This window comes from Electrona antarctica (genome assembly GCF_951216825.1).
Source record: "Electrona antarctica genome assembly, chromosome: 6".
NCBI classification, from domain to species: domain Eukaryota; kingdom Metazoa; phylum Chordata; class Actinopteri; order Myctophiformes; family Myctophidae; genus Electrona; species Electrona antarctica.
Genome location: NC_136811.1, coordinates 25279346 through 25306572, shown reverse-complemented (window position 1 = coordinate 25306572; position 27227 = coordinate 25279346). Strand labels below are relative to the sequence as shown.

The window sequence follows — 27227 nt, the reverse complement described above, 5'->3', positions numbered from 1 at the left end:
TTTTAAATCGTTTGTACCAGCATCAACTAAGATGTTGAACGAGGCTCTGAAACAGCAGTAACTGTGTGAGGCTAGATTATCCACATCATGTGTGCAATTGTGTAATGTTGTGTCTTTCTCTGTAATGTATTTTTGTTTGTCATTGATGTTGTATGTGTGGCTGTAGCTGGGGTGAAAGCCCAAGACAAATTTCCCTTGTGGACAATAAAGTTTACCTTGACCTTGACTGACACCAAGTTTAAAATAAGAATAAGAAAAACATGTTATTTCAATGGTAGTGGATGGAGAGAAAGGATTTTTGTCCAACCACGAAACGGCAACCAATTGCTGTGAAGAGAGGCACAACCATGGGTGGGACTTGACAAAGGGTGAATTGGATGATTTGAGGCATTTTGTTCCAAAAATGTGTTTTTCATGTGTTGGTGGTGCTATAACAGGCCAATGTGAAAAGGGTGGGATATATTCCTCAGCCTAGTAGGAAAGTCTGTGAAAGATTTCAAGTAAATTGCATGCTGTGTTCATAATTTGAGGCTTTTGTTGAAAATGGGCCAATCCTGCAAACTTTGAAAGCCAATGTTAGCCAATTAGGATGGAATATGAAATATTGGACAGAACACATGACTACAGAGATACTGTGTAACAATTTGTGGGATTTTTGGACAGAATCTGGAGAAAATTTGGGGCAGAGGTTCATCGTTGGCATCAAGGGAGTGTGTGTGCAAAAGTTGGCATCGACCAGGTTAACTGGTAACAGACGGACGGACGGACAGACAGACGGACGCACACACGCGGACGGAGTGCAAAACATACTCTCTCCCCATGCCTTCGGCCTGGTGGAGACAATAATAATAAAGAAATCGACATATTGTTAAAAAAAAAAAAAAATACATATTTAGCCCCATGTTTGAATGCCCACTCAATGACCCTGTCAAAAATAGCTAAAATTGTTAAAACGTAAGAAAGCAGCAAATGAAAAAAACACTCATCTTTTACTTTCTCTAATAACAACCTAAAACATAAACTTTGGTTGAGTTGTCCTTTAAAATTTTATAGCTGAATTTTTCCTACAACAAATTTCATAGATGGTATGCATTAAATGAAATCATGGCAGAATAACTTTAAAGTGAAAGGGGAAATAAATGTCGTCAATACATGCTTGTCCATGTGGTCCAAAATCCTTCTCACCGCTGCCATATGAGCTACGATTTTCCCAGTCATTCTGTTGTATTTCTAAACACATAATATCAGTGTACCATCACTCTCCGCGTGGTCCATGGTCTTGCTCTCAGTGCGATTGTCTTCAGGAACCTTCTCCGGTTCCTCTGTAGGACTGTGGTCAAACTCCAGTAGCATGTTGATCAGTTCATTAGCCGCCTCCTCCACTAACGAGCTCTTCGTGTGGAGGATCTGAGCTCCTTTAATGCACAGGTCCTGTGTGATGAAGACAAGAACACATACATACACGTACGGTACAGTAGTTGTAATTAGCACAACACATTTCCCATGTAGAGATTCCTAGGACAAAGACAGCGAGACAAATGAATCAAATTCAATTTACATCAATATATATGTGAGTCAGGTAAGTGAGTTCATTTCCATCCATCTCAACGGCCTATGCCGGATTGGTGATGAAGTGACTCAGCCAGAAAATGAACATATCCATCTCAACATGTGGCAATTATATCTGCACTACATCTGACATCTCAAAGCATGGGTGGGAAGTCGGCGTGTCATTCATTCATATCCTCATAACATGCATTGCTTTTTCAGCGGTGTCAGTGACACCGTGACAGTGACAGTGACAGTGAGATGACTAAGCAGCTATTTCATAACGTGAATAAGCCATGATTCATGTACCTGTAGCCATGGCTGTCCTGTCAAACTAATGAGCAGACACTGCTCCCACACAGGGACCGTCACACAAATTGATGCATATTATTGTAATAGATGACGTACAGGTTACCACACAAGCAGTCAGGCAACCTGCTTGTTAATCTAAAGATATCACAGAAATGCCCGATGAGAATACAACAGCTGCCTGAGAACATACGGTGTAATCATTAACAGTCAACGAGGGGTTGGATCATGTGCCATTATAGTGATCTAAATGTCTAAACACTATCTAGGGGAGTCTTCTTGTTATACTGGATGATCTATGGTAACATACTAACATTACATTACTGTATGTATTGATCTTCTCATGGTAGCGAAATTGCGACTCCCCTTGTAGCTCCGTTGTCAATACTGCATTAGTCACTAAGGATGAAACACTGAAAAAGGTCATAGCACCCGAGTACATTTTGCAAAGCAACAAAATGTTGCCAGAAACTGTATTTATTAACTGTCAAATACATAAATGAATACACGTATCCGGTGCTTAAATAAGTTGTTAAAAAGCCTGGGCCGTGGCTCAGCGGTCCAGGCACCTTGACTGGTAATCCAGTCTGACAGTGTGCCGCGGGTTTACTGCATGTCATCCCCCCATCTCTCTCCCCATTTCCTGTCAGCCTACTGTCTGTCCCTCCAAAAAATAATAATAATAAAGGCGAAAGCCACAAAAAAACATGTGGAACGGTTATTGTGAAAAATAAACCAGTGAAAGATTATAAAGTTAAATAGTATGACTAAAGATATTTTATTTGACAAATATACCTCTATGGTTTCTATGTTTCAAACTATCCATTTTATGCTAACATTACAGTATATCATAATATAGATGATATTTATACATCTGCCTAGACTTTATCATTTTCATACATTTTTGCAAGAGGAGGAAAAGAAGGAATAATGTGTGCTCAGCCAACCTAACATGTATAAATTGTGACAAATGCACACAACGTGCTGTAGATGAAGTGCATATTGAATCTACCCTGGTGGTCTGAACAAACTCTTCGCAGGTGAAAGGCTCGTCCTCTGGTAGAACACACAGTGTTGCTGTACTCATCTCCTGAAGCACTGTGTCTATCCTGAACTCCACCAAGTCGTTCACTCTGTCCATCAACAGCTCAAGGTCCACTGGAGGGGTTAGGGTGAACAAAGAGGGAGAGAGGCAGAGGGACAGGTTGGGGTTAAGAAGAGAGGAAAGGGAAAGGAGGAGAGGAGTGAGGGCATAAGGGAAGGATGAGAGACAGAGAGGGTGGTTGAGTGTGGGAGCAAGGAGAGATGAATTGAGACAAAGTTAGAGATAGACAGTGAAAGATTGAAGGAAGAGGATGGGTGAACATAGATGGAAAGAGAGATGTGTACAAGGAAGATATACGCGCGCGCACACACACACACACACACACACACACACACACACACACACACACACACACACACACACACACACACACACACACACACACACACACACACACACACACACACACACACACACACACACACACACACACACACACACACACACACACACACACACACACACACACACACACACCATGAATCTGAGTTTGATCAGATGTTGCAGGTGCTGAATAAGACAATGTCATGCGTGTCAGCACATGGGAAATTGATTCTCCTGGATTTTCTACTTACCCAGAGCTGCACTGATGCGGCTGAGGTACTTGTCTATGTTCAGTGATGTCCAGTTAAGGGAGGTCAGACCGGGGAGTATAGCCTCGTCCACCTGTTCAGTCAGTGATGTAAGTTGATGAGCATGCCAGCAGCTGTATATACTGTGTAGAGTACATGTGCTGTGCTCTCATCCACCAGCGTAGCAATAGGACTTCCACACCACAATGTAAGAACAAAGCCGTTTCATGACTATGGCTCATATGGGTTTCACATGAAAATCCATTTCAAATGTTTGATAATTTCAGACAATTCTGTCTCTTAAAATGCAGTCTTACCTTAGTTACATGAGGCATGACCAGCTGTTCAAAGGCACTCTGAATCTTAGCCCGGACTCTGGTGTTCTCACACAAGATCATCTAGAAGGCGTAGATGCGAAGACAATTGTAACGCAGACATAGTGATCAAATCATTTCCATGTTTGAGGTAGAATGTAAGTCCAACTCAAGTTCATATGACAAAATGCATACCGTCCTGAAGCATACATGTGTTGCAACAAACTAAAAACAAGTATAGTGTTTGACATTAATCTAAATTGTTTTAGTTATATGCACATATGCACCTGTAGTTTGTTGTAATTTGTCTTGAGGGAGATCTGTCTTTCCTGCAGCAAGGCAGCAAAGGGTGGGATCTCCAACTTCATCCTGGTCATGCCCTCCGACTCCCTGACCTGGGTCAGGATCTCAGGGTCAAAGTTCACAAAAAGCTCCCCTGTCTCTGCAGACCTGACCAGTAGAGATGCTTGTAGACCCAGCCTGGCGTCCTCCATCTGCAAGAGAAAGGCAAGAGAGTGGTGTTCAAGAAACAACAAACGCCACTGTGGAGAGTGGGAGACACAGATGAGAAGGACAAGTCCTAATGACATTAAGAGCAAGGGAATAGGCCTACATATAATTGTGCACAGAACCATTAAGTACACCTCGAATCCATCAATGTAATAATGTATGCCAAACTTGAACTGATTTCTTTTAATGATGCCTTTTACTGTATTATTTTACAAGATTCATTTAAATGTCGTAGCAGGGGTTCCCCATGCAATCTTTAGATCCATGTATCTAACGTAAGGTTTTCTGTTTCCCTCACCTGTGTCATCCAACCTTGATGGTAGAGTATCTCATACTCCAGCAACACCCTGGCCACCCTGTTGTAGTTGCGGATGATCCTCTTAGCCTCAGGAGTGGACAGAACCCCTGCATGCTGTGGAGGTAAGGTCACAGTACAGTGAAGTGCATGATTCTGAAGGAAGCGTCATTGGAGATGCAGGCAGTCAGGGGGCATGTGGGCACATTTCAAGGAGAGGATATAGTATTTTATATCAATGGTTCTGACCCAGGGGTCATTGAGGGGGTTCCAGGGGGTCCCCAGATAGAGTAATGATAGTTAGGAGAACCAAATGGACCGTGGACACGTCTGTAACTCAGGGTGTGTACAAATCCCTGAGGGTGTACAAATGGAACCAAATGGATCCGTAAGGATACCATTCCATTTTACACCCTCAGAGTTCAAATAACTGCAGACTTTCCTTGGATGCCAGGAAAGGGTTAGTGGTCGACTCTACTCTGAAGCATATCAAACTGTGGGGTCCTTGAAATTAAAATTGGATTGAGAATCACGGTTTTATCTAACCTTTTGAAAGAGATCCATGGGTTCCTGGATCCTGCGGTACAGCTGCCGGGACCAGAGAATCCGGCCCACCACCGGGGGCAGGTCTCGTCCAATGGGAGGATCCAGTTTATGCTTGGTGTAAATGCGGGAGACCATCTCAATATCCCGACCATAGTTCTGCAGAATGCATTGATACCTCTCCTCAATGCCGAGCCCTGGGATGCCCAGTCTGCAAGACCAATTCAATTACAGGTTATTACAGTTATTTACGATTCTGTTACGACTTGAGTTAGTTATGATACAGTTACGAGTTAGTTAAGACTTTTGATTGATTGATTTTTTTTTTATAAGATTTGTTTTTGGCTTTTCTGCCTTTATTGATAGTATCAAGTGAAGATGGACAGGAAAGATTGAGATAGAGAATTAAGGGGAGAGACATGCAGCAAAGGTCGTCATGAACGGGACTCAAACACGCGACGCACTGTCAGGCCAAAGCCTATATGTGGCATGCGCCTGGACCACCTGGCCAGCGTGCAACCCGATTGATTGATTGATTGATTGATTGAATACTTTATTATTCAGTGTGATAGTTAGTGTGATACCTAAAGTGTGGCATATACAGTATGAGGCCTAAAGCAGTGGTTCCCAAAGTGTGGTCCGGGGTCCCTGAGGGAGTTCCAGCTAGGGGGTCCCCAGCTAAATGATAGTTTGGAACCAAATGGACCCTTATGGGTCTGTAACTCAGAGAGTGTACACATTGAACCAAATGGACCCTCACGGGTCCATTTGGTTCCATTTGTACACTCTCAAGAGTTAAATTAAGTTTGATTTTACAATATACTCTGGGGTCCCAGAGATAGAAATGTGGGACCGTAACCTAATTCAGGTCAAACATGGGGTTCCTTGAAATGAAAATGGTTGAAAATCTCTGCTAGAACCGTGAAAATCTTCTCTTATGGGGGTCCTTGGCATATATTTTCAAATGGGGGTCCGCAGGCTAATGAGTGTTCATTTGGGGGTCCTTGACATGAAAACGCTTGGGAACCACTGGCCGAAAGACATTTATATGTGAGGTTAAGGTAGCCTAACTGAAAACCATCAGATGGTTACCTTTCAAATCTCGTCATGACATTCAGAGCTCTCTCTGTATTGTGAATCCTTTCAAACGTGTTGTCCATGAAACTCTTCAGGTGATTCTGAAAAAAACAACAATAAATGATTTAATTTATGTGAACAGAGGTATAATTATGTTAATTATAAGAGACATTATCCATTATAAGAGATATACCAACTACTTAGAATAATCTGTCAACACAGATCTGTCCAGATTATGAGATATTTATATATCGATGTCTCTGAAACAAAGTATTATAATCATATTTACCAATGACACGCATGTGTGATTAGACTAGATTTTAGATATCATAATGTTGTGATATGGCATGTGCTATATTTTTCCTTTTTTAATCGCTTTATTAAAAACAAAATTACCGTCACAGTACAATATTGATTTATTAGGTAAACAATATAGTAATATTTGTTTTATCCATAAAACCCAGGCCTACACCAAGCATTGTAAAACTTCTCAGGGGTGCACCAGAACTTACCAACCAAACAGCACCTACAGTTGGCTACGCTACAACATTCACATGATAAACTTACATGGAGTTCAGCTGTGCTTTTACAGAAATCCTCATAGTCCACATCGAAATCGGTCTGTCTCTGGTCCAGGACACTGTAGTGCTTCTTCTTCATGGAAAGCACGATAGCCTGGCCCAGACATATACATTAAACACATACACATGAACACACATAAACACACACATGCACACACACACAGTGACAAGGATCTTTTTTTGTTTAACACTTGTCATTTGTTATGCCTATTTAATTTCAATGAGCAGAAGTCCGTCTGGGCTGTTGATGGCTATACTACTACTGCTAGCAAAGAGAGAGCAGGATGCATACAGTAATACTGGTAGTTTTACAGTATGCTGAGCAATACACTTTCACAAAAGGAAAAACACATGGTCCCCCCCCGTCCCCCTTCTTAGTTATAAGCATGCATCTGATGCAATTAGACTAATCTGAGAAGAACACACACTGATATAATTTAGTAAAAAGTATGTAAGTAAATTAATATGAAATTATGGAGCAAGGGATGTCAATTGCATGCATTGAAATGGTTTTCTTGGAGTTTAATTCTGTTAAAACGTATGAGAATGTTTTATTTATCTACGGATATTCTAAATCTATTCTAGGATGAAGCTGGTTCATGCAATATTAAGAAGAAAAAGATTAAAATGACAGGTTTTAAACCTTGATTAAATGTTACCTCCCACTTTGCCTGCATATCTGAAGTCTGTCCATCCAAGGTAGCAGAAAAAAAAATAAACACTCATAAATAAAATATATGGATATGGTTAGCCATCTGGAATACTGACACGATATACATTCAAATGCTACTTCTATGTGAAGTGCAGCCCAATCAATGTGTTTGACTGTGGACATGAGCAATTATTTCCCCAAAGGTAAAAACCAACGAACCAAGACTGTAATCTGTGAGGTCAAGCAGATGTGCAGCCTGGAGCTGCTCCATTAATAATTAAATAGACAACAAACTTCAGGACACGTACAGTATGCGCCCAATATTGATTTGTAATTCCACCAGCACCTAGTATGAACCATATCGCAATCTAAAAAGGTCTACTCTGCATCCCAGTATGAAAAAAGAAAAGAAAAAAGTAAATATGGGGTCGGGACTCGTAACATTTACTTGATCATAATACGAGACATATTTCTCTTGAGTCCCTGAGTTTCTGGCCATAGAAAGCAGTAGGCTTAGTTGTTGACTATATAACAATGAAACTGCAACACTGGCAGCCTCTCATCTCTCACTTTGAATCACTGCAAACCATCTCACTGGATTAGAAAAGTGTATAATTCACCTGATATTTGAGGGTGCAGATTTTGATCTACCATTGTCATAACCCAAGAGGTAAATGCGCCATCCGATGTTGAGTCAACATGCTGTTTCCACTCAGTCTTTCTCTTGTCTCTCTCTCAAAAGTGCTGTGCCAGTCACTCCACTCTGCTGAGATGTCAAGTTTTGTTGGTGGATAACACTCAGTTATTCCACTACCGGAGTGGCTTATTGCTGAGGTGGAGTGCAACACTTACCACCAACTCCTACTCCTAGCTAGTACTTAGTTACCCAAGCAGTACTACGCATTGTAGAGTTGGCGGTACAGTACATACCTTGACCCCACAACATTGTAGTCCAAATGCGAGTGTTCTACTGACTGAGCTACCCGGATACCATATAGAAATATTGATTCATCTTTATTAATGAATTCATAATAAAGTTATTGAAAATGAACAAGAGTCATATCTGTCAAACAATATGCTCATTGTCCCCTTTCCTTTGCATCTAAACTGAATATTCACCCACCAACAGATCAACAAGCTGAGTGACAACCCATTGCAACTCAAAACAACAAGAAAAAAACTAAACATAAAATGTTTAATTATGAAGATACACAATGCTATCTAATTGTATAGCACAGGACAGAACATGTCTCCAGACATTTACCCACCTGAAATCTGGTGGCCATGGTCTCCAGTCCTTCTATCTTGGGGTCTTGCAGGGCAGAGTAGATAGAGATGGTGTTCAACATTTCCAGGATCTTGTTGAGTCGCCGCTGGAACGTGTCAAACTTTCCGAAGATGTACATTTCACTGAAGTCAAACTGCCTTTCTGATGGGGTCTGCTCCAGTTGCACCTTGGTCTTGTGGAAAACCCGCTGGTACTCCTGGTGAACATAATTCATTAAATACTGTAGCAAGCTACTGTTCTCTACTGCCATTTTCCTCCAAGCAACACTCAGCACCCACGAAAACGCAGACAATGTTGTTTTAGTTGCATGTTTTCATGTTTCATTTGCAGCACATTATCGCCGGAAAATTACATTGTCAGCCCAACATTGTATCATCAATCATAGTGTGTGTAGAGAATATGATTACACCCTGTTGCTAACCAGTACACATGAGAGTACACACAAACTAAACATCGTGTCATGTCATGTAATGCAACAGCAATCACTACAATATACAAGACAGGCGATACATTCTGTATAATCGGCTTGAATGATAAATATCAGCCAGCCGTTTTTCACAACATTGGTTTCGGCAAATATGCAGCCGATGTGTGGTAAGGAATCGAGCCTTACCACTTTAGCCTGGTGTGCCTATAGTGGGCATGTCATGTTACGCAAAATGTTTCAAAAGATGTAATAGCTCGGCTATTAGATCTGCTATTTTTGAACGTTTTTGAATAGGGCTTAAGTGGATAAATACCTGGTTGAGGTGGATGGCAGCTTTGAGCTTTTCTGTCACCTGCTCTTGAGGCTGGTCCCATATGGTGACAGAGTGGTTATTAGTGATGTAAGCCTTGCAGGCTGTAATCATTTGGTTGGTCACCTGAAGACATTGGAAGACCAGGTGAGTTGGGAGATTTTAGGAATTGAATTTCTCAACTCATGCAACGGACACTTGAAATGTACAGCCTCCGATAATCAGCAAACAAAACTCAAAAGCACAAAAGAACAATGTGTAAAGTGCAACGTGGAGAAGGGTACATTATTTCACTGTTTATGGCAATGCCCCGAGATCATGAAGTTTTGAAAAGAAGTACTTGGTATATTATCCCAGATAATCTCAGAGGATATTCCTATATGTCCACAACTGTGTATCTTGGGTATATTTCCTAATAACTTCGTTAAGCCATTAAAGGCTTTAGCCATTAAAGGGAAATCCATTAGGCATTAAAGGGAAATCTGATGACTTTCAAGAAATATGGGGACAGTTCATGCGTTTTATGAAAAGCAATCCATTAGGACCTGTATTAGATAATTCACAGTAATGTGGGGAGAATATCTGTTTTATTTGTTTTTGATTGTTGTATTATTTTTTGTTATTTGTTTTGTTATTGTATTTGTGTATCTGTCATGTTTGTGTTTTTTCTGGACATTTTATTAACAAAAGAGCTATAACTGTAATGTTTTATATAATTGAAAAAAAATAATCAATAAATATATTGTTTAAAAAAAGAAAATCACAAAAGAAAATAAAACAATAAAAAACAATAATAGCATAATAATTGCTTCAATGTTTAATGCTTCATGTGACTATTAATATCAACCTGTAATTGCACATGTCATAGTGTACAGAATATTGTGATCCCTACCTTAACAAATAGTGACGTGATCTTCTCAGATGTGTTGTAGTAGCGAGAAATGCTGTGGATCATCCTGATGGCATTAATCAAACCTGGGATTGCATCCACCATTGAAACCTGGGGCCAAGAAGCAAACCTTTAATCACATGAACTCTGTGTCCCTATTCTGGGGCAAACATTTGTTGAAAACAGCTGATCTATAATCACGCGAAGTGATGTGATTTAGTGTAGAGGGGGGAAAAGGGAGGAGGTGCATCTGGTCAATGAAGTATAAGGTATAAGTGGTTAAAGGAAAACATGCTTTCTTATTTAACAAAGACATACACAGTACATTACAGCCATGCACACATGGGGTTCTCCCCATAACAACTATTCTTTCTATAATATGTTTATTTTAATAATAAATAGTTTCGTGACACACCATTTTATTATGCACCAGTTTGATATGCATGCAGTAATTAATTAGTAAACCTATTGCTTATAATTCAATTAAATGATCCATATTTAAAGTATTCATCTCACAGGGTCGCTGTTGTACAGTGGGTCACAGAACTTCTCCAGGGTGTAAAGGTACTTCACATTGTCTTTGGCCTCATTGGCCGAGTCAGTGATTCTTGTGTCCAGCTCGCGCCACGACTGGACAGAGGAGAGAGAAACCACCAGCTCTTAATATCTGTTATTATAAACCAGTCACATTCAAATGTAAAATGTAATGTAGAAATAGAGATTAGTACAGATAGAAGATCAAAATGAACCAAAGGTCATCTCAGTCAGCAGTTTCTAACCTTGATGAGTTTGGACTTGGCTAAAAGTAGGACACCTAGCACAGCCTTAACATCGGGGGTTTTGAGCTGGTCCACAAGATAGTTGAAGCGGGACATTCGTTTCTTCCAGTGATCCAGCTCAGCACGAGGGCCCAGATCATCTGCCTCCTTTCTTAACTGGTCACTCTCAGCCAGGACCTGGTGGAGTTACAAAACCACTTTTGTTGAGGATGTGTATCCGATAGCCTGGACTAACTAGCTTTGAGAAGTGTGTGCGTGCGTGCGTGCGTGCGTGCGTGCGTGCGTGCGTGCGTGCGTGCGTGCGTGCGTGCGTGCTCACACTATTACACATCATCAAGGACTTGGAGTACAATGAAGCGGGAAAACATAATCTGTTATTACATTGGCTTCATCTTACTTGTTCTATCTGTTTGATCCAGATTTTCATACAGGCCTCTATCTTCTCTATGGTCTCTGTGCTATTGGCTGCTGCCTTGTAGTCTGATGGAGTCTTCATTGTTTGGAGGTCCAGTGTGTCACACTTTTTCAAGTTTACCTGGATGAAAACAAGATAGTGTAAATATTTTTTATACTGTAATCTTTTTTTGCATGCATATACCGTGTTTCTCTTTGGGAAATGTGTTGTAGGTAGAGTATAATATGGCTGCTTCACCTTCTCCTGAAGGCTCTCCTGTGCCCCTGCCAGGACAGACACAAAACTGTCCAAGGACGCTATGAAGTCCTGTTTTACAGCTTGGGCCTGGGGGCTGGCCAGCTCTCCCCAGCCATGGTTGGTCCTCTTCAGTGTGGGGATGAAGATGTCGGACAACAGTTGCTCCACACTCTTCAACAGACCCACCTCTGCAGTATCCAACATGTTGAAGTTCACTTCCTGGAAAATGACAAAAGTTTGTCATCGTCGTGCAGAAAGAAATCCTTGTAAATTATGCTAAATAAATATTAACATTGGACATTGATTTCTTTTTGGAAGCCTAATTTCCTTCAATGATAAAAAATGTAGGTCGAGAGCAAAACATGACAAGTACACTCCCACAGCTGTGGGGTGTACAGACTAGAAGTTATCATACACATATACATGGGTTACAGCATGTGACATAAATAAATGAACACCCTTTGTCAGGGTTCAGAAGTTCAAGTCAGTGGAAGATAATGGACACTTCCATTATCACAGCAGACATACAGTAATTACAGTACATGGCAAATGATTAAATGTTATGCTGAATTTTATTTCACATGCACTCTATTGGGTGGAAAGACAGTTAATATAGATTAGCTTTTATTATTATGTCACATGGTCACGCCTCTTGACACGTCACGCCACATCACGGATTCACGCCTCATAACACACTCCATATATGGCTGTCTGGTCCACAAGGTCTGGTCCACAAGATTCGCTACACCACCAAGATACCCATGTACCTGTCTAAATACTTCCTTAATGTCAACGAAGTTCACACAACCATGTTCAACCCAGATTCGGCAGTTTTTTCTTTAAAGTTTTTTCTTTTTCATTATTTTTAAAGTTTTGTTTTTTTTAAGTTTTTTGTGTGTGTGTGTGTGTGTGTGTGTGTGTGCGTGTGTGCATGCGTGCGTGCGTGTGTTTTTGTGTGTATGATACAGCTGCACCCTCTGGTGGCGGGCGAGTGGTGTTACAGCGTGACACACACACACACACACACACACACACACAGACAGACAGACAGACAGACAGACAGACAGACAGACAGACAGACAGACAGACAGACAGACAGACAGACAGACAGACAGACAGACAGACAGACAGACAGACAGACGAGCTAGGCAGGCTTCTATAGTAATCTGCGTTCGCAATAAAGATAAGAAAGTCTTCTAGCATGGAATTCTCCTTTAAGCCTATATATGGCCATATTGCGACAGTCTCATGATAACCAGTATGGTTGCCGAGACGCAAGTCACACTTGCAAATGAACCAAGTTGGTACAACACATCTCCATATGTGGAGCTGACTATCATCACCTGGATCTCCATATTATGAAGATCACGACACTGACCTCATCAAACTCTGGATTAGCGATACATGGTTTGACATACCAGATCTGCATATATGGAGCCGGCCAGCAACTCTACATTTGATCTCATTGACACCAGATTAATAGTTTAACACTTCTCGCCCTCAGGGCGTCTTACTGGTATTATTATAACATTTTTATAAATATGGCATTTCATGAAAGACACATTGCTGTTGCCCCTTATGGCGTCAATATGAAATAATGTCAGACATATTAAAATGCCTGAAAATAGTGAGCCGAGGCTATTCTGATCACAACGTAGACAAACAATCACACATCACAACATCATCATGTTCTTCTTTCCTGCCTTGCTGTGACTGCTTACTGGGAACATACCCTGTAATCAGTGATGGTGATTATCTTCATAGATAACAGCGGGTGATAAGTGGGGATCGATAAGCCAGAACTGCCAGGAGCGACTAAACACTAATGGTGCTTCACCATCCAGCCTAACGGTAGCACCTATGAAAAATCACCGCCAAAGGAATGGCAATTACTGATCAATTTAGTCTTTATGCCAATTCCAAATTCACTCTTAAACTGTAGTCCCTTGTAAACTGCTGACCCCTACTGGTTAGACAGGGTGTCCGGGGACCGCAGGCAAAAAAACCTGGGCAAACAAACCAGGAAATCTGGCATACAGTGTTCACAGAGTGAACACTGTATTTCACTAACCAATAACGACCGCAGGGGCATCGCTACAAATTTGGTGACGTCAGTGTTCTTGGCTGAGTCCTATCGGGGAGGAGATGAGGAGGGGGTGGGCGCACAGATCGGTGAACCAATAGGATCCACCGGCTGGGAAAGGCTAGGGTGTAGTCAGCCATGTGTCCCCTCCCACACGCCAGTGAGCCGCTTCCTTTCACCTGACAGTGAGGAGTGCGTGTAACGCATGCAGAGGAACACATTGCTCTTAGTGTTGTCATTTAACAGGCATCACTGCAGCGACAGTTTACCCTTTCAGCCCGGCTTCCCACTCCGACTAGACACGGCCAATTATATTGTGTTTGTTGAAGTGACCGGCCAAGCCTGATAAAGCGTATTCAAAACCCTAGTCTCTGCAGTGGTAGACAGGAATAAGTGTACATGATCTTTTTTGTCCCGATGCATATCATTTCTTCATATCTTTTGTACATTGGATTGAAGAAACAGCTCCACCTACTGCAATCCTATGTTTCAAAGGCAAGTCATGGAACGTTTTTCAGTTGAATGTTATTATGGCTACATGTTTTCTTTATTTTTTGGGGGGTGAGAAAATATATAATACAGAAAGCTAGGCTTTTGAGTGAAATGGGTAAATAAAGCTCTCTCTCATACTATCTTTCTTTCGGAAAGAAAACTAATAAAAGAAAGCTCAAAACAAACAGTAAAACGTTGTAGATAAAATTGTAGAAAAAGACAACCTTCTCTCACCCTATGTATATTTTCAGATGTGATAGCCCTGGAAGTGTTGGCTCTGGTGAAGAAAACACACACTCCAGTCAGAGCAACATCTCTCCCCTCTGTCACAAACACTTTAGCTTTGTTAATGTGACCACTCTGCTGGGACGGGGGCTGGACAGCGGCTTGGGAGGGAGCAGGGGTTGCTGCCACTGCAGCAGCAACTGAAATGGGAAATAGACAAATAATACCTGCCGCTTAATACCTGTAAGCGGCTTAGTCTGTGGCTCAGTCTGGGAAATATTCATGTAAAAGGCACCAAATCAGAAAATCCTTGGGCTTCATGCTGCAGGCCAGTTGCTGGGAAAAGGTTAAAACAAAGCACTGGGCCAAACGCATGCTTTAAAGCACCTCCACTGCTTAGGAGTAAGGATGAAAAGAAAATAGAACTGAGATGCCCTATAGAGATGTCACAAGTTCAACTCACAACGAGCCCAGGCTTGTACAATATGGTAGAGATAATCTTATCAGCTAGAACTAGAGCTCATGACTCAATCAAACGGGCAAGAGGTGATATGTCTTATCTAGATTTCCTCCAAAATCAAGAGAGGGAATGTCCAGTTAGATGTTTTGTTTGATTAGGTATCGGTTTATAATCACGTTATCTCCTCATACAGTACCTGCGTCCGGCTGCTCAACCTCCTGGTAGTAAAACATCAGGTGAGGAAGGCCGTCCACCACAAAGAACTGTTCCATACGGTCGATCTGCTCAAGCAAGGAAAATGTTTTAATCACAATCAGCGCATTCATGTTGTCGCTGTTGGACAGAAACCTTGTATCTCAATTTTTCATCTTTGTATGTTCTTTCATAAATCATTGCCCTATTTTATACTTTGCATACTGTACCTCATATGTGAAAGCAGTGTAAATTGCAGATATACAAGCTCACAGCACATCGCAGTGTGATGTAAGCATATAGATCTGCTATTTTTGCTATGTTTGAAAGGAATTGAATCACCTATAATGGCATGCCCAAAATAGGGACACAAGTGGTTAAGTCTTACTTGGGGTTTTATAAATTTAATCAATTAAAAGTATTAACGAGTCTGTGAAATAACTGTTTTGAACATACAAGGTTTATACCAACAGTGATATTTTAACAGACACACCTTTGAGAACAAGAACGCACACACGCACACGCACACACACACACACACACACACACACACACACACACACACACACACACACACACACACACACACACACACACACACACAAACTACCTGATTCCCTTCCAGTATGGCATCCTCCACATCTGCTTTGTCAAGCCCCAGGCACGATGCCACGATGCTGAGGACATAGTCATGTCTTCCATCTAGTTGTGCTCGTTTCGCCTCTCGCTCCTCCTTCAACTTTTGCTAAATAAAATGTACAGACATGCATTATAAACACAGGACAGTCATTTGTTAAAGTGTAGCCTACATTTTCAATTATTTCACTGTAATTCCTAATTTTTGTCTTTTCTGGTCTGGCAATCTACATTTCCTTGTAGTTCCAATAAACACCTGCACTTCATTTGCACTCCGTCCGTCCGGACACTTTTCTAGTTAAATTATCCAATTCCTCCTGTCCCGATGTCCTGATATGATATGATGGATGTCACCACAAACATTACCTACAAGCTTACAGTGGTATTAAAAAAACACAGGCTTTTGTTCACATACTTTGTAAATAGTTATGTTGCTGTTTGGTATGCCTGATGAGAGAAGCTCTCCTGCATTCCTTGCAGCTTTGGGCTCTGACATCACTTATGAAATGATAAATCTAAAGAACTACCGGTGTAACCAAAGTAAAACAAAAAATATCCAAGTGTATGCCTCCAAAAAAGGTATTCCATACAGGACCAGCAGCATATGAGGGGTTAAAATATTCCTTAGTGATTCAATCACTAAAATCCACAAGTCCAGTGGAGGACCAAAGTCATCATCCAGATTTGGAGATGCAGCTCTCTGCTTCTCATATAACCTTTCTAGACACCTGACACACAATGAGCCTCAATTGCTTCAGATAGAGAAGAACCCAGCCAGACTACACAGAATACCGTGTCATAGACCATGCTTGTGTTTAAGATATAGGGGCAGTAAAATCAGACACAATAGATGTTGCCAGGTTCCGCTGCTTGGTAACAGAGGAACAAGCCTAGCCAACACATTACAGGATAGTTGATGTTGGCTTTGGTGTGGCAGATGTACAATGTATTTAAAGCTCAGCCTCTCACGCTTATCCTCACTTGAGCAATTTAAATAGAAGAGAACGGGGAACGACCGAGGAGCTAAAAATAACCTTTGACATCACTTTGACCAGCATATTTCTAAAGGTGCCAATGACGTGGAAGTAACAACCATTTTCACAACAATGCCGTGTGTACTAGCATTTCTAAAACCATTAGATTTGTTTCATTAGACGCTGGGAGATCTAAACAACTTGTTAATGAAATATGATCCTTCAGGTTTTAGTATTTTACCTTCATGATTGATGAAACACTTGTAATGAAATGAATGCATGAGCAACAAGCAAGAATGTGCATAGAATTTTAAGAAAGAGAGAGGGATGGAGTTAATATGAGACATTAATTAGACAGAGAGTTTGAAACACTGAAGATATGTTTAAGAGAGCTGAAAATATACACACAGTGCATGTATTAAATAGATAAAGTCAGAGAAGCACTGATAAAAGAAGAGCATGGTACACCACATGGGTCTTTTTTTACACCCTCTGATCTCTGGGCTGGCCATACCTTGTATATTCCAGGGGGTATAAAAGAGCGACAGATGTAAGGGAGAGGTGGAGAGAAAAAGGTTGCTATTGTTGTAGGCAGCACAGACCACTGGCACTGATTGGATTGAATCCCCACTGCGACAAAAAAGAAACACGCTAAAAGATGTAGGCACTCAGTGGTAGTGCAGTGTTAGAGCACTCTCTGGACCACAGCATTCACTAAATTGTTCGTGGTGAATTATGGGTAAATTGGGCATGGGCATCAGGAAGATAAGTGATTTCATATTGCCTGGAGGTGAGAGGACAGAGAGCAAACACAGCTATTGACCCACAGGTCTGGACAGAGGGCACTAACATGCACACTGTGAGTGTCAGCACGAGGCAGTTAGGAGAGCGACCTGGTAATGAATCATCATACCCACCTAGCCTGCAGTACTCAATAGGGAGAGATAGAAAAGCGTGCGTGCGTGCAGGCAAACACTCGTGCACAACTCAACTGCACACAAGCACTCGTGCACACTAATAGATACCCTGCCAAGCTAACAGTTGCTGGGGTGACCAACCATATCACACCCACTACCTCTCTTATGGTGTATGTGCATGTGTATGTGTGTGCGTGCGTGCGTGCGTGCGTGAGCTTTTCAACTTGAGTAAACAAGGCTTTAGCTGACAGCCCCCCCCCACACACACACACATACACAACACCTAAGTCATCACACAAGGACAGAAACACACAACAACAAGCCACTATTGAGTACAGTACATGTCTAATACAAAATTACAGCTAGTCATATACAAGTGCCATGCGCACAGACTAAACAACACAGAGAGGTGGTTTCTCATGTGACCACGCAGAATCAGAGCCACAAAAGGGGCATTGCCAATACAGAAAGACAGACATGTGCACACAGACACATCACTAGTCACGCACTAGTCACGCACGCCCGCCCGCCCGCCCCCACACACACACACACACACACACACACACACACACACACACACACACACACACACACACACACACACACACACACACACACACACACACACACACACACACACACACACACACACACACACACACACACACACACACACACACACACACACACACACACACACACACCAAGAGCCACAGCTAAAGAGTACAAACCATAGTGGTTAAGTGTGTAATAGTTAACAGATTGTGTGCCCAAGACGTCCACAGACGTCCTGGCAATTACCCCGTATGTGGTGCCCAAGACGTCTGTGGACGTCTTTGCAAAAAAAAAAAAAGGAATGTAAAAAGTGGGCACCCTGGTTTTTTTTTGTTTAAGTGTTGTGTGGGCACACAATGTGTTACATGAACATGTTCAGTGTGTTAGTGGGCAATATTGATTTTGTGACACCTTATGACGTACTAGTAGTGTAAAGTATGCAAATTGTTGTTCTGCTCATCCCATGATGGATTTGTAATTAGGGAAATTAATGATGAGTGAAAGAAAAAGGCCTGTCTGTGTTTGTGTGCACATTTTATAGTCTGTCATCTACAAAGTGTTGAAACTATATAAAACTATATGAAAAACTATATAAATGCTGAATAAAAAGACACAGGCGAAGCCAGCATGGTAGATCAGATACGTTTCTCAGGCTTGCTGATTGGCCATTTAAATTCAAAGCACAATATGAAAGCAAATAAAGTTTGGCATTCACACCCAGACTTGACATTGCACATGACATTATGGCAGCACAGGAGCAAAAAGAGCGATCAAACATTGATTAATGATGACAACATCAACAGGACAAACAATGACAAAACAATGTATGACTTTGACTTACCCGGATGACCCTCTTAACTGTTCGCTTCCAGAGCTGTGTGCTGAATGATCGGTACATGACAACTAGTGCTCATATGTCTCGTTCAAGCAACTTATCTCTATCTCCTTTTCCCTCTATATACTGATATGTTCTACACAAACAAGTGCCCAAGAGTAAGAGGTATTGTCCAAATCAAACAGTAAGCGGTGGCCAGTAAGCCACTGAAAGCCAACTGAAGCCATGCCTGCTTTACTTTAAACACAATGACAAAAGAAATGATACAGAGTTACAGACACCTCAGGGATCAAGAATCCCAGACCAGGATAGAGTAACAGCTTAAACAGAAGCAGAATTAGTCCTCACAGTGTTATCCACCGTGTTTTTAAGTGGTCAAGGAATGATAATCAAATATAAAATAATCAAAGATTTTATTGAAGACAAAACATTTGTTCTCATGATATAGCACACAATGCGTTGTAGTGTGTGTGTGTGTGTGTGTGTGTGTGTGTGTGTGTGTGTGTGTGTGTGTGTGTGTGTGTGTGTGTGTGTGCGTGCGTGTGCATGTTTGTTTTCTTGACCGGACTGTCAAGAAAGCATTGATTGCCCCAATTCTCCGAGGATTCTATGGTCCTATACTCAATCAAACATTGTATTGAAGACAAAACATTTGTTCTCATGATATAGCACACAATGCTTTGTAGTGTGTGTGTGTGTGTGTGTGTGTGTGTGTGTGTGTGTGTGTGTGTGTGTGTGTGTGTGTGTGTGTGTGTGTGTGTGTGTGTGTGTGTGTGTGCATGTTTGTTTTCTTGACCGGACTGTCAAGAAAGCATTGATTGCCCCAATTCTCCCAGGATTCTATGGTCCTATATTCCCATGACCCAATTTTTTTCCGGGTTATAATTTCTCAAGGTCCTATCTATGTTCCCCAGCTGTATGTTGCACTTACTGTAATGGAACATAACAAACGGTCCTGTGTTACCAGGGTCCTGTGTTCCATAGCTTTACGTATGCTCTCTCCTAGGGGTACCCAGTCTTATAAAGCATAATAGCACCATCAAATAACGGAAATAAGATTATAATATGTTCCACAGGAACTCAAAGGGGGTTCTCCATGTCCATCCATTTACTTCAATAGAGAGACAGATGCTCTTCCATCCATTCCAAAGGGGGGCACTAAACTTTACTCAAACACCTACGGTACTGCTGGGTCAATCCTAGCATCTCCATAGCCCTAATGCCCTTTGCTGCTGTTGCATTAAGGCTCTGCCACTCTTTGCTTCTAGCCCTCGCATGAAATGCAGACTAGCCTCTCCTCTGTAGCGGAAATATAAAAAACGTTTTACCTACTCACCAATACAAAGGTGGTTTGTGTAATTAGAAAGGGCCAGAAAGGGATTATTTTTCCACCAGAAAAAGAATACGTTTTACTCCACTGCGCCCTCTACCGATATTGCCAAGATTTTCCTTCCAGAGAAAAAAAATCCCTTTCTGGCCAAAAAGTGCATTTTATACATGTGGTGGGGGGCCAGAGCTAGGTCAATCCCATCACATACCACCTCCGCTATTTTCAGCGACAGCTTTCCCCACAATAACAGAAAATGGAAAATACGCTAGTATAGAGCCCTAAAGGAAGGTGGTTAACTTCTTGGATTGTTTTAAACTCACACAAGTGTAATATGTATGGCCCAGGCCGGCTTAGCGGTCCGGGCACCTAAGCAGGTAATCCAGCCTGACAGTGTGACCTTTGCTGCGTGTCTTCCCCCCCATATCTCATTTACCAGTAAGACGCCTGAGGGCGAGAAGCGACCTCGAGGTCGTGTGCATGCATCCGCCTTGTTGACGGCAGACTGCTGGGCGAGTGCTGGCGCTTTGGCATGGGGGGTCAGATCAACATAGAATTAATTCTGTACTGGCCATATAAGGAGCATGTCTTGAGTGATGTGTTGATGAGGTCAGATCAACATATGGAATGTCAGAACAGGTCAGCTCCATATACAGTATATGGAGATCTAAGGGTGGTAGCGGGGACAGTTTCTTGAGTGTACAGGGTTTGATGAGGGCCCAGGTAGGGCCGGGCCTTAATTTCCGGGCCTGTTGAACTCTAGTTTTCGCCGGCTGCCGGGCGCTGCTGCAATAATAACTTGGGGCAGGCCCGTCTAGAGTTTGAAATTTGAATGGACAGGTACAGTATAAGTCAAAAGGGAGACATCGAAGAGGAAGGATGGATGGGGAAGGATCAACATATGGAATGTCAATTTACAATTTAGGCATTTAGCAGACGCTCTTAATCCAGAGCGATTACATTAAAATAACAAAAAGTATGGCATACATCACATTTAAAAATCACACCCGTGTGAACTGAGTGGTGCAGTGACGTCACACACTAACCATAGCAACCGTGCTCATCTGTACGTGGCCCCACGTACAGGTACACACATACACAGATACAGACAAAGCTGGTTGTTGGAGTGGTTTGCACCACTCAAAAAGTAGTTATCATGAAACATGATGTCACGAGACCGGGCCACCATATATGGTGCCCGACACACTAACTGACGGGAAATGCTCGATTCCATAGTTAACTGCAATAATAATAAAATAATTAAAACTAAAAGGGCCCTCCCTTAAAAGCAAAGTGAGTGAAAATTACTGGCTTATCAGGGGTTTTGCAGAATGGTAAAAAGGAACGGTCCCAAATTAAAGTTTATTTCATTGGTTTGGTTTGGAGATGACTGTTGCATGAAGCCAGTGGTGGAAAGTAACTTATTCAAGTACTGTAACTTAAGCAAAGATTTGAAGTACTTTGTCAATTTTTCAATACATTATACTTCTACTCCACTACTTCTCAGAGGTATTGTACTTCTTAGAAGTATTGTATGTTTTAATTCCACTACAATTTTTTGAAAACATTAGTTAAAAGTCACTTTGTAGATTTAGATTATACTACAAAAAAACACTTAATCCCTTTATCTATTCGAAAATAGCTGATCTACAAACTCACAAACCGCCCGCTATGATGCGTTGTGAGCTTGTACATTTTGAAAAAACGTTAGTACTTTTACACTGGTACTTTAAGTGCTATATTTTGATGCCGAGTTCAATTTTGAATGCAGCTATTTTACTTATAGAAGAGAGTATTTCTACATTGTGGTATTTAATTGTCACTTTTACTTAAAGGTCTGGTGGTGACATGACACACACACATACTGTATAGTTTTTCAAGCACCTGGAGACTGGAATACAAAGTGTCATCATATATGCAGTAGTCTCGCGTAGCCAGACTGTTGCTGCCTCCCACAATTTTCAATATAGCATTCGGAGATTTAGTTGTCTGGCTACGCAAAACTATCTATGCAGTAGCACTGTAGTTAGAATCATTTACCCTACTGTCTTGCACACTTAATAAAAGGCTTGGTCTGCATTGTAGGCCAGTATAATACTGACGTCTAGGTCAAAATGAAAACTTTTGTTCAAAAAGTGCTGCATATCTGGGCCTTCGGTTGTTTAATTCCAGTCACATTAATGATGAATCACATTTGCACCGACTCGAGAAGGCGTTAAAGAAGAAGTAATGCAGAGAGAGGCAAGCAGTGGAGCAAGCCCTCTGCTCTGTAACTTCAGATCTCTTAGCTCACCTTACCTTGTTTAGATAGTCTGGTTTAAAGTGTTCCATCGTCGCCACCCCTCGACAAAGCAGATCCTTTTTAAGCTGTTCTGGGCTCTTAAATGGCATTACTATTCATGAGATTCAAGAAATCCTGCTCGGTATAAAAGAGGAGTTGAGACAGAGGACAACTGGCTTTGCGACGCCAGCCGTCATTGACCCCGTCAGAAACGTTACTACCCTGAAATTATAAGATTGCTGATGCTGATCCTCAAATGGGAACCGCAAACTAGCACGGTGTTGGATGACCACATGTCCGCTAGGCAATTATGAAGGTAATACTATCGCCTTACAAGTCTATTGGAATAGTGTGACTGAAGAGGAAGCCAGGGGAGGTAGATAGGATAGGTATACATAAGGGGTTACAGTTTCAGGGGCTGGGTACACGAGGACGTCGCGGGCTGTTCCCCGCCTAAGTTTGTGAACGATATAAAACTTTACTGCGTCTACATTGCGGTTATGTTAATTATGTACGATGTCTACTCGAGACCGGTAAACTGCTTCGTTTTCAATAGAACGTTGTAGTACACATGGTCGGCCTGTAGATGGCCACCCAAAAAAGAGAGAAGAATAATGGAGAAGTTAGCTCTGGTCCATAGTTTTAGGAGTTCTTCTAACGCTATGGACCAGACCTAAGTTTCTTTTGTTGTAATTGAACACTGCACAAAACATTACTAACAAATACACACACAAATACTCAGCCTGCAATGCCCTTTTTGGTTATTTATTTCTGAGGTAATTTGATCCCCCATATAAAACTCTTGGACAACTCTGTTGGTCACACCATTTAGGATGTTTTATGCATTATCATAGAATGGGTAAAAGACGGGGTTAAGCAATGAAAAATGGGATTCAATTTCAAAATAGTCAATGGAGCTTTGCAGGTGTAATATTTGACTAAATACCTCCCAAAAGTGAGCGACACCCACAGCTACAATAGAGGGAGCGACAACAATGATCTGATAACACGTATCCACCTATTCAACAAACTGTAAATTGTCTTTCTACAGCATTGACACCGAAGTGTGGAATGGCCTGACACCATCCCTTAAAAAGTGTGGTTCACTGGCTTTGTATTGTATTTTGGTGTTATTGTTATGCTATGTTGATAAATTGAATACATAGGAGTCGGACCAAAATAGAAACAAGTTCTCAGGACTTTTAGCCCAAGTGTATGGCTGTACTCGTAGTGTTTGCATTTCTGTTTATTAAAGTACGAATCAATCAAACAAGAAAAGGTAGATAAGACAAATAATATACAAAAGTAAAACTAAGACAATGGAGAGTACTGTGTATTACTACACAGTAAAATCATCAGAGTTGATTTATCTATTTGTAATAACTGTGTGTACAAATATAACCATAATATGACCTATTGGCCAATTTGGTTACATTTGTACACTCTTAGAGTTGATTTAACTCTTTGGATTTTACAGCATAAGATTAAATAAGTATACTGATCAGAAAAGAGCAATAAATAAATAACTAACAGGAATAAAATAAAATAAATCAGGAAATAGCCTTATACTGAAACTTCAAGGCAAATGAAGAAAGGTTCCTCAAGGCATTACATAATATACGTATACCCGTAGGCAGTTGCAAACTCTAGTCTTGATTGGCACTTCAGCCAAACTAAAAAGTCCATTATTGTTTTACCACACACACACACACACACACACACACACACACACACACACACACACACACACACACACACACACACACACACACACACACACACACACACACACACACACACACACACACACACACACACACACACACACACACACACACACACACACACACACACACACACACACACACACAGAGAGAGAGAAGGAGGCCACCCGTTGCCAATTAAAATCAAATTCCATCGGACTTTACAGGAACATCTTGTAGATGATCAGACATGGCTGGCCCCATGAGGGTCTACAAGATGGCTTGATAGCAGGAAATGATTGCAAAGGTTTGCATTTGAAAGCAGCTAGGTCATACATTTTTCACCGTGCCATGACTGATTTTCTATGGTGGACTGTCTGGTTGGAGAACTGCCATGAAATAGGAGACCTGTTGTGAATTATGGATGAGGGGGGAGACTAGAGAGAGCGAGAGAGAGGGGGGGGGGGGTTTGGGGTGCTCGCTTAACAAGGAGGGGAAAACAGCAGAGCACTTCAAATTATGGAACGTGAGGCTTGGGTGATTGCACAATATGAGGGGGTTTGGCATTCTCCCTAATTATGACCCCTCACATTGACACAACCCCACACTCTCATGCACACATTTACTCGCATCGTCGCATGTGCATGCACAACGTACACAGTACACACATAGATGCACACACATTCACGTGCATTACACACCAACATGTATCAGGCAAACTCTCCTCTGAATTTATTGGTGATGTGAGAGATTCATATAAGGACTATATGTGATGCTGAAAGGCACCTAGATTGCTCTTATGTCTATCTTAAATGGGTCTTTATTATTTGTAACTAAATGTTCACTTTCAGCTCAGTATTTTGCATTGCTGAGTTGCATTATAGAGTGCTGCTCTGCCATCGTTGGTTCTAATCACTTAGAGCTCTGGGCTGAGGCTCTATTTTCATTTAATCTTTCATTGGCTCATCTTGTATGGTGCAGTACAAGTCATTTTACTGCCTCTTAAAGGACAACTGGCCTAAATTAACATTGATTATACATAACATTGAGTTAAAACACACACAAGTTGGCCAATAACATTTACAATATGTGGTTTCGGTTTAACAACGTAATATTTTTAAGTAATGCCTCTGAGCAGTTTGGTTTGTTCTTAATTTCATTGGTATGAATGAAAAGGTGACTGTGGCCGCCCACAGATAATGGGTACATGTTCTGGTTCAGACTGGTTACTGCTAGCCTAGGTTACTGCTATCAAAGGTGGATGTAGAACACCAAATAAATAAACCATTGTATATTCTACAAGTCCACAATGTCCAACCTTGCCTTGGAACAACTCCAATGCTGCAAGGGTGGTAATAGCATAGCCTAGTTTACAATAATAGCACTGCAAGCCTGTAAGGTTTAATGGATTTTAGCTACAGGTCAACTGTTTTGTGTTAATGTACTTGCCCAGAAGAAGGTACATCATTTTTTTTTTTTTTTTTTGCAATTTTACAGAATCATTTAATTCCATGTTCAACGCTTATTGTAATACTTCATACATATCTTAAATTATATTTGCATTTAAACAGATTAGTCTGAATTAATCAAAATTGCTATGCTGTTAATGTCATTGCTAATGCCATTGATTTACTTAATAAAAGCAGACATTAAAGTGCAATAAAATACATCTAAGTGGTGAGCAAGACGGATAAGCAGTTGAAGATGGATGGTTGGTTGGATGGATGGTGAGCAAGCATCATGTTTTGAAAGCCTACTAGGTTAGTGATTAATATAGAAATACTGCCATCTAGTGGAGTTAAGTTAATATCACATCAGCTACATTTTTGACCACTGTGACTGAATATAAGGGCAAGCAAGATGAACAAATTCCTATATAGTTGTATTAGTTGCATGGGGAACCCAGACCTAGGCTACTGAAAGGATCAGAGTCATTATGGATCAAATAGTAATCTCAGCAAGGCAGACGGCTTCTCAGTTAAAGTGGGTGACAATATTATCACAAGAAAAGACGATATTACCTACCTACTGTAGGTTCCATCCTGGAGGCAAAATAAAATGGCTACCAATGAAATAAAAAAGGTCAACCAAATTACAGAATTCCTGTACAGGATCTCCTCACTGGTCAGCAAAAAGACCCTAACAGGAGCCCTCATACAAGGTTTCTTCGACTATACGCAGCCATGCACCTCATGGTATTGGTACCACAGCACAAGGACAAGGTTCCTTAAAACAAGGCTCCAGACATTCCAAAACAAACTGGACAGGCTACTACTTGGCCTTACTCCAGAACCCACCTGACCTCACCCCTGCCCATTTTGATAGGCTGGAATGGCTTAGGGTTGACAACAGAGTAGGCCTACAGCAACTTGCAATATAGGCCTGGTCTACAAGATTCGCTACACCACTAAGATATACAGTACCCATGTACCTGTCAAAATACTTTCTTATTAATGTCAATGAAGTCCACGATCACAACACCAGAGGGAGTTCCACAAACCACATTCAACCCAGATTCGGCTCAAACAAGGGGTTAAATACATTTTACTCCTATGCCACTAATATGTGGAACGCCCTACCAACAGCCGCTAAGAAATATGAATCCCTATACTCCTTCAAAAATGGTCTCAAGGTACCCCCCCACCAAACAAATTTTCTATACTGTACAGTGTACATGTTTTCCCTTTTTCTAACCG

At 41.3% G+C, this 27227-nt stretch overlaps 1 protein-coding gene across 1 annotated transcript in view; it reads right to left on the bottom strand.

Annotated features, from left to right (window-relative positions):
• Positions 1 to 27227, bottom strand: part of dnah5 (dynein, axonemal, heavy chain 5) — a 149846-nt gene that overhangs the window by 120758 nt on the left and 1861 nt on the right. The window contains exons 3-21 of the mRNA XM_079504311.1: positions 15914 to 16048; positions 15308 to 15392; positions 14661 to 14851; positions 11852 to 12070; positions 11597 to 11734; positions 11200 to 11376; positions 10937 to 11050; positions 10424 to 10531; positions 9535 to 9657; positions 8775 to 8990; positions 6841 to 6948; positions 6289 to 6374; positions 5200 to 5407; positions 4657 to 4770; positions 4136 to 4342; positions 3852 to 3932; positions 3538 to 3628; positions 2870 to 3015; positions 1254 to 1431 (exon numbers count right to left, since the gene is read on the bottom strand). Of these exons, the coding sequence (XP_079360437.1) occupies positions 1254 to 1431; positions 2870 to 3015; positions 3538 to 3628; positions 3852 to 3932; positions 4136 to 4342; positions 4657 to 4770; positions 5200 to 5407; positions 6289 to 6374; positions 6841 to 6948; positions 8775 to 8990; positions 9535 to 9657; positions 10424 to 10531; positions 10937 to 11050; positions 11200 to 11376; positions 11597 to 11734; positions 11852 to 12070; positions 14661 to 14851; positions 15308 to 15392; positions 15914 to 16048 (2725 nt within the window). The remainder of the gene's footprint in view (positions 1 to 1253; positions 1432 to 2869; positions 3016 to 3537; positions 3629 to 3851; positions 3933 to 4135; positions 4343 to 4656; positions 4771 to 5199; positions 5408 to 6288; positions 6375 to 6840; positions 6949 to 8774; positions 8991 to 9534; positions 9658 to 10423; positions 10532 to 10936; positions 11051 to 11199; positions 11377 to 11596; positions 11735 to 11851; positions 12071 to 14660; positions 14852 to 15307; positions 15393 to 15913; positions 16049 to 27227) is intronic.